The sequence below is a fragment of the Sorex fumeus genome, unplaced genomic scaffold (assembly GCF_029834395.1).
Source record: "Sorex fumeus unplaced genomic scaffold, SorFum_2.1 ptg000044l, whole genome shotgun sequence".
In the NCBI taxonomy this organism is placed as follows: Eukaryota; Metazoa; Chordata; class Mammalia; order Eulipotyphla; family Soricidae; genus Sorex; species Sorex fumeus.
In genome coordinates, this window is record NW_026606101.1 from 15869995 (window position 1) to 15878220 (window position 8226).

Consider the following 8226-nt stretch of genomic DNA (forward strand, 5'->3'; position numbering starts at 1 on the left):
AGGAGACAGAAATTGTTAGACAAAGTGAGCTCACGCTGAGGGAATCTGCTTATTGAAAGAGTCACTAGCACAATGCTTAGGCCTTAGCAAGGTGATTAAGGAATGTTTTCGCCTATCAGGATAAAAATGTGAAGTCCACAATAATGTCCCTGAAATGTAACAAGAAAATAGTAACTGTTCTAAAGTATAGGAATCTCTGTGTACATAGAGGAGCTCAATTATAGTTGCTTTACTTGAGATATGAATAATAAAGTACTTGAAACTACCCAGCACAGTTCTTGACACCTGGTTTATGTCTACTTGGCAACCTAATGGAAACAGTTGGGTGTATCTAACTTCTTGAGTTGGGAATGACTTGGAAACTTTCCCAAGGTCAGAGGAGGCATTTTTAGAGGGATTACAAGGGAAGTAGTGCCACAGTGGGATCCAGGGATCTGATCCAGTGGCCTATCCAGAGGGCTGGTACTGGTACCCCTAGTTTCTACCTGAAAAATGGGACAGCATACATGTCTCCTTTCCAATCCTGTGGAGGAGGAATGAATCAAGCAGTAGAAACATTTAGCTTTGAGGTAAACAGAAGATGGTTCACAAAGTAAAACAAATATAAATGGCATCCCACATCTATTTCTATTCAGCACTCTTTCTTCATACACTTACGCATTTTCTCTTGCATTTCACACAGCCACCAAGGTTTGATCCTGGCACCTCCTGTGGTGTCCTGAGCTCCTCCAGGGTAAGTAGGAGCATTGTTGGACGTGGCCCCAAACAAACACAAAGTGATTGATGTGTCACTACTTTACATTGTTTAAAATTTTTAAATGATGATATTAAGTTTTATTACTATAAATGTTCTATTAAAAAGTTAATAAAGAGGCAATGGCTGACAATCATGTTTGGTCTATAGTCTACTTTTGGCATGCTTCTCCGATCCTGGGAAGATCCTCCCAACACCTTTTATTTGGTGCTCCCTTCTCTATCTGAGCTCCCTTTTCCCTTAGCATGTGTAGCTGGCCTCCAAGCCATGGAGTAAAATTCCTGATACTAATCTCGGCCATTCTTGGGTGTTAGTCTCCTATTTTGTTGCTTTATGTTCCCCAGATGAATGCAATCTTTCTATGTCTATCCCTCTCTTTCTGAGTCATTTCGCTTAACACGATACTTTCCATGTAGTACCACTAGTATGTAAACCACAACACCCAATAGGAGAGAGAGAACAAAAGGGAGTGCCCTGCCACAGAGGCAGGGTGGGATGGGGGGGGGGATGTGATTTGGGAGGGATACTGGGTTCCGTGTGGTGGGAAATGGGCACTGGTGGAGGGATAGGTATTTGATCATTGTATAATTGAAACCCAAGCACAAAAATTTGTAAGTCTACAACTGTACCTCATGGTGTCTCACTAATAAACATTTTAAAAAAAAGTTAATAAAGGGGCTAGAGTGATAGCACAGCAGGTAGGGTGTTTGCTTTTCACGCGGCTGACCCGGGTTTGATTTCCAGAATCCCATATGTTCCCCTGAGCACCGCTAGGAGTGACTCCTAAGTGCAGAGCCAGGAGTAGCCCTTGTGCATTGCTGGGTGTGACCCAAAATGCACCAAAAAAAACGTTAATAAATACTTGGTCCATAGAACTGTCCTATGTAGGAGAAAGGGAGGAGGATGGAAGGATTTCTTGGCAAATTGGTGGGAATAAGTTTCTACTCTGGTGGTGGGTGATGGAACAATATATCATTAACTGCATTGTAAATATGGTACTGCAGTGAAAATGGAAAACAATAATAAGACAACATAATTATGGGCTATAATTCTAGCTGGACATACAAAAAGGACTCTAATCCTATGGGAATAACCAAGTAACTTTTGTGTGCATCTTCTTTAAGGAAATTTGCTCATTCGCCTGACCAGAGGATGAAGACAACACTAGAGAACATCCTGGAATGATGCTGGGTCTTTGAAAGTATATTTGTGTGCCTGTGTGCCTGTGTGTGTGTGTGTGTGTGTGTGTGTGTGTGTTTATTTCAGAAAGTTCTCCAAAATACCTTATTGGATCTGCCTCATGTTACGTGAGGGAGAAATGAAATGCATTTATTCACATAAAGAGACACTGATAGCCCTTGAATGATGCCATCATGGGGAAGCACATCAACAATCACATATCAGGTGTCAAGGGCAGTGGTTTCTGCCTTAGGACTCATGGGCCTGGTTTATTTTATTCCGATCACCTGGCTTAAAGTAGGAAGTCTTAAATCATCCTTCCCTCATTGCTCCCCAAATCTCTTCTGTAAAAATCTAAACTCAGGGGATGGTTTAAGCAGAAAGGAGATTGTAGATGGAAAGTAATTTCCAGTGGTAACCGTGCAGAATGTTGATGATGATTGCAGTTCCATTGTTACAAACTAGAGGACACAGGAAATCCTTGATTCCAATCACCACATGCAGGCGACCAATGGGTCTCAACTATGCAGGGTTTCCTCTGTGTCTGCACAGACAGAAGGTCCCAGTGTGATTGGGTGATCTTACAAAACAGATGAAACAAATGGAAGTCTGGGATGGAATCAAGTCTCACCAGGGTTAGAAAACAGGAGGGAGATGAGCTGAGTTGGATGGTGAAGGGAATCGCTGTGAGGAGAATCAAGTGGGAGGCAGGACTCATGAATTATGACCTTCCTTCTTCCCCACTTTATTTGTTTATTGGCTTGTCCATACCTGTCTCTGCTCACAACTTACACCTGATCTGCAGTTAAGGGTCATTCCTAGATAGCTTGGGGGGTGCCATTTGGGTTTTCGGAGATCAAACACGAATCAGTTGAATGTAAGTCAAGCAGTTACTCACTGTAGTATATCTCGGTCTCTCCCCATTTTATTTCTCAAGATTTATTTATGTCCAACACCTGGCACCAACCTCATCATAGTGGTTCTTCTTGAAATGCATGATGGAGGCAGAGATTTCTAAAGGTCTGTACAATCAGTATGATTATTATATTTAAGATCAAAAGGAAGTTAGATCAGTAGTTTTGTACCCTTACCAGGTTGTTCATTTGAGCCCAGGGTGTGTGATTTGGTGAGCGCTGGTTGCCCATCATGCTTCACCTGGCAGGTGAAGGCCACGTTCTTCTGGTGGGCAGAATAGTTTACCAGGAGCCAGCTGGTCCGGTTAAAGGTCCCGTCCTTGTTCTCTAGGAGGAGGGAAGCCGTTTCTGCCCGGGACACGTTTCCATTCTCCAGCCAGGTCAGCTGTAGGTTCTGGGGGTAGAACTTCTTCACTTGGCAGGTGAGGTTCACCTGGTTGCCCACCGTGGGGAACTGGGAGACCTCCAGCGTGGGTGGAACTGAAAAAGCCCAGGGAGAAGCTCTGATCTCGGGGGGAGAGACAAGTCACAGGACCTAGGATTTAGTGCTTAAGTCCCAATACACAGCAGAGATTCACCCCAACATTCCCAGGCACACAGAGCTAGATAGGAGCTCACACTGGGAGAGCTCTTTGCACAAGAATGAAACCAATAGCACAGTATCTCACACAGAGTAGGCGTCAGGCACAGCTTCTACTAGGGAAGAAACAATTGGAATAAGCAAAGTCTCTTGCATGCAGTGTGAACATAATAATGTCACCAAAAAGTGAAATAAAGAATGCACACGGGGGTGGTTGATATTAGGTAATTAGGAATTTTAGTTGCTTTTCATAAAATAAATGAGATATTCTGTACAGTGTGCGAATACAGGTAGTTTTGCCATGGAAAGAGGCATGTTTGGTGGGCACATCTAGCATGCTGGCAATCAGGAAGGGTGGATAGGAATAGATTCCAGAACAGTAGAACAAAACTCAGGGGGCAGAAGCGGTCAAGGAAATGCAGGGGTTGGGGTGAGGGTGTCTACCTCGGATGATCTCAGACAAGTTGACCATTGCTCGGAGAGGAGGGCCCCCACGCAGGAAGACGTGGTTGACCTCACAGATGACCTGGGAGTGCACGTCCCTTGAGGTCAGTGGCACCCTGGCTGTGCTGGAGATGCTGTAGGAGGTGCTCTCCCTCTGTTGTTCCACAATAGTATGGAAGGCCAAGAGTGTGTTCCTATTTTTGAACCACTGCAGGCTGATGTTTCTGGGGAAAAAGCCATCGGACTTGCAGGTGAAGCTCACTGTGTGCCCGCGTGGGACCCTCTTTGTAGGGCCAAAGATCTCTGGATGAGAAGGTTTGGCTACAAAAGGAGCATTTAGACACAGTGAGCACAGGGAGAGTGTGCACTAAGGACAAACCAACCTCATCCTACTGGTTCTTCTTGGAATGCATGATGAAGGCAGAAATTTCTAAAAGTCTGTACAATCAGTATGAGTACAATATTTAACATCAAAAGAAAGCTAAGTCTGATGATTTAGATCAGTAGTTTTGTACCCTTACCAAGTTGTTCGTTTGAGCCCAGGGTGTGTGATATGGTGAGTGCTGGCTGCCCATCGTGCTCCACCTGGCATGTGAACACCACCTTCTCCAGGTGGGCAGAGGAGTTCACCAGGAGCCAGCTGGTATGGTTATAGGATGGGAATTAGACTCCAGAACAGCAGAACAAAACTCAGGGGTGGAGGAGCAGGAGATAAGAGGTGGGGGCTGGAGTGAGGATATCTACTTCAGATGGTCCCAGCCAAGCTGGCCATCCCACGGAGAGGAGAGCCCCTGGGAAGGGTGACGTGGGTGACCTCACAGATGACCTGGGAATGCACATTCCCCAAGGTCAGCGGCACCCTGGCTGTGCTGGAGTCACTAGGAGGTGTTCTCCAAATGGGGTCCACACTGGTCCGGGAGACCGAGAGTGCGTTTCCGTTATTGAACCACCACAGGCTGATTTTTCTCGGGGAGAAGTCATGGGACTTGCAGGTTAATCTCACTGTGTGCCTGGGTGGGGCCCTCATCCTGGTGCCTGAGACCTCAGTAACAGGTTTGGCTACAGAAGGAGCATTTGGACACAGTGAGTACAGGGAGAGTGTGGCACCTAGGACAACCACTGTTTTCAGCACATCCTGGCTTACAGGCAGTAACCTTCCTCATCTCACAGAGCTTGAGCACTTCCCAGTGGTCACTTCCCGGTGCATGCTTTTGTGGAGTGAGGAGGGAGCACTGCTGACAGAGGAGGACCCTGGCACTGTTCCTGTCGCCCAGTTATGGAACGTCTGTCCGTCCTCCCAGCTTCGTGCATCCTGTCAGTTCTCAGCAGTTTTCATCACACCCTTCATCTCTGCCGGACCCAAGCCCAATGCTACTAGGGCTACAAAACAATTCCTCGTTATAGACTGCAGAGTTGCACAGTCATAGTCAAGGGTCTCTGCCTTTACCCATGTTTCTGAAGCCGGGTTTTGAGCAGCCCAGGTTTCCAACTGGCCTCCACAACCTCGTCATGCCTCCAGCTCCCAAGGAACTCGCACTCTGTAGACTTGGCTGCAGGGAGCCAGCAAGGTGCAGACTACACTTCTCACCAAGTCTTCTGGGGTCCTGCCACCCCTCTCCCCTGGACTTCTTCCCTCTCCTTGTCCCCAGCCTCAACACTACAGCCATTTCTGCTCTCTCTGACCTCCCTGCACAGACACCAGACCCCCAAGTCCTGCCCTAGCTGTGAACCTGAACAGATACTCTCACTCCCTCACTCCACTCTCCATTCCTCTCTCCTTCCAACCCTCTGTTACTCTCTCCCTAGTTCCCTCCACTCTCCCTCCCTGCTTTCTCCCTCACCTCCACTTAGTCTCTCCCTCCCTCCTCCCTCCTTTCCTCTCTCCTTCCCTCCCTTTCATCTTCCCTCCAAAAAGAAAACAAAACAAAACAAAAAGGACCTTGGCCCCATGTGGAGTGACAGATCTGAGATCACACAGACAAGGAGGCAGAACAGGGACAAGAGCCCAGGCAGGCGGTTCTTCCAGGGTCTCCTCTGGGGCTCAGTGACTCTAGTGATACTTCCACAGAACACTGTACTGCTCTCTGCTTGTCACAGACTTAACTAAAGCCACCACTTCACTGACAGGGAAATGGAGGATTGCAGACACTGATATATCCACAGCTTTGGGATGACAGCATCACTGCTCATATTCTGTGGAGCAGCCCCCATTAAGAGGGTGCTACCATGGATTAAGAAAACAAAACAAACACTGTCCTCCCGTTGTTCATCGATTTGCTCGAGCGGGCCCAGTAACATCTCCATTGTGAGACTTCTTGTTACTGTGTTTGGCATACTGAATATTCTCCGTAGCTTGCCAGGCTCTCTGGATTAAGAAACAAGACAGAAATGAGCGTGGAGTGGGGTCACAGGGATAACATCCTTTGGACTCTAGCCTCATTGGTACTCTGCAGATCGCATTTATTGCTTTACACCAAGAAACCAGAACTGGGGGTTTAGCATAGGGATAGGATTTTTTATTACAAGCACAACTGCTCTCAGAAGACCTACTCTAATCCAAGCTAGTTCTAAGCTAAACTTCATACCTTAGGCAGCTCAGGGTAAATACCTTTCTTGTAAGCTCTTTCTATGGGTTTGTTTCTCATACCAAGGCAGTCAGGCCAAGATGGAGTACATACAGGACCATGCCTCAATGCTGTTTCATGTAAGTTGGCACCAGCGTTCTCATCACACGGTCCTGTTTTACTGGCCCCCAAGTCTCCTTCCTCATCCTGTCTAACTTAACCCTTAGTTCCCAATACTCATCTGTTCTCTCACCAGGCTTATTGAATCTCACACCTTCCCACAAGGTTGGTGGATTAATCATCTTCTGTGTGTAAGGAGACTGATGTGCAAAAGGAAGCTGATTCACAGAACCTTTGTCGAGCCCCTGGTTTGGTGGACTACTCAGTGCTCCTGGGAAATGGCATCTCAGATCCTTTCAACTCTCCTAAAAGGAGTCAATTATTATTGCCATTTTGGAGATGAAAAGACTAAGTACTCTAAACATTGTCTCATGACTTCCCATCGTTTTATCAGTCACCTTGTCACCTGACTGAGGAATTTTACCTGGCTCAGACTTTCCAGGGTTACCTACTCTGCTCAGAGCTTTCAATGACTGAGTGATCTTTCTCTGAACCATTGGAGAGTTTCCTGACAACCCTCCTGAAATTGAGAAGTCCTGGTGACTGTCAGACTGTCAGACTGAACAGAGCATGTGCCTCTTATCACCTTTTGTCACTAATGTTTCTCAAAAAGAATCAAATGCAGCCCGATTGCTGGAACCTGTTAGAAGGAATAGGATTCAGTGATTTTGGAGAAAAGTCTTTGGTCATTGTGATGACCCCTGTTTCCGCTATGCCCAGAGCAGAGCTGGGTACACAGTGGGTACTGAGGAAAGAGAAGATGCTCCACATTGAGAACAGTCCTCAGAGTGTTCCCCTAAGGTGCCATCTTCAGAACTCAGTGACTTCAACATCTTTGATCTCTAAGGCAGGTGAAGTGGACTGTGAAGCAGATCCAAGGACAAGCACCAGCTCCTCACCTGGTCTTAGTTCTTGCTCTCAGAAGTGAGGTTGGCCTGACTGACTATGGCCACCCAGCAGGACAACGGACCCCCTGCCCCCTCAGAGCACTCACCACTCACGGTGACCCAGGTGCCTGGCCCAGACTTGAACTCCACACTTTCCACATTCCCCATCCGGAACTTCACACAGTAGTAGGTGCCTGTGTCAGCTGGGCTGATGTCACAAATGCGAATGGAAAAGTCCAGGTTGTCTCTCTTGGTGGTATCTGAAACATTGGTCACTCGGGAGCTGTGGACTTTGCTTGCAAAGCTATAGATATCCTCCCGGACACCCAGTATCTCCCGGACCCACTTGACAGGGCCCACAGGAAACAGGGAGGTCAGGGAGCAGCGCAGAATGACTGTCTCTCCCACAGCCACCGACATGAACTTGTCAGGTTGGATCACTTGCAGTTCCACATCCTTCCCGGCCACTCCTGAGGGAAACACAAGCAGCTCTTCACTCATCCTTGTTACTAACAAGGTAGGTTTCCCCACTCTCTGTCAGCAACCTACACCAGTGACTGAATATTCATCAAGATGAGTTCAGCACATGGTGTGAATCTTATGTTGCCCCACCATCAACCTCCAAAGTGTGAATGGTATGCAAAAAGGAGGAATCTAGGAACCAGAAGCTTAAGGACATGGCATAGAGGGTAGTTTAGTTGCTTTCCCTGGATTGTCTGGAATTAGCAACTCTCTGGTTCTTCCCTCCGAAAGTGTTGGACCTTTTGTCCTTTGTATTATGAGG

General features: G+C 47.0%; 1 protein-coding gene across 1 annotated transcript; it reads right to left on the bottom strand.

Moving 5' to 3' along the window:
• Positions 1-308: 308 nt before the first annotated feature.
• LOC130030320 (signal-regulatory protein beta-1-like) lies at positions 309-7943 on the bottom strand. The gene is made up of 4 exons (XM_056121567.1): positions 7550-7943; positions 3872-4192; positions 3025-3327; positions 309-523 (listed from the first exon to the last, which is right to left on the bottom strand). Exons 1-4 carry the CDS (start codon positions 7941-7943, stop codon positions 309-311), a joined length of 1233 nt encoding a protein of 410 aa, XP_055977542.1.
• Positions 7944-8226: the final 283 nt, after the last annotated feature.

Excerpts from the sequence above, each read along its gene's own strand:
- LOC130030320 (XM_056121567.1), bottom strand. The coding sequence starts at position 7,943 with ATGAGTGAAGAGCTGCTTGTGTTTCCCTCAGGAGTGGCCGGGAAGGAT. Across the intron at positions 4,193-7,549 it reads CACCTGGGTCACCGTGAGTG|CCAAACCTTCTCATCCAGAG; the intron begins GTGAGTGCTCTG and ends CTCCTTTTGTAG. Across the intron at positions 524-3,024 it reads GGGCTCAAATGAACAACCTG|GATTGGAAAGGAGACATGTA; the intron begins GTAAGGGTACAA and ends CCTCCTCCACAG.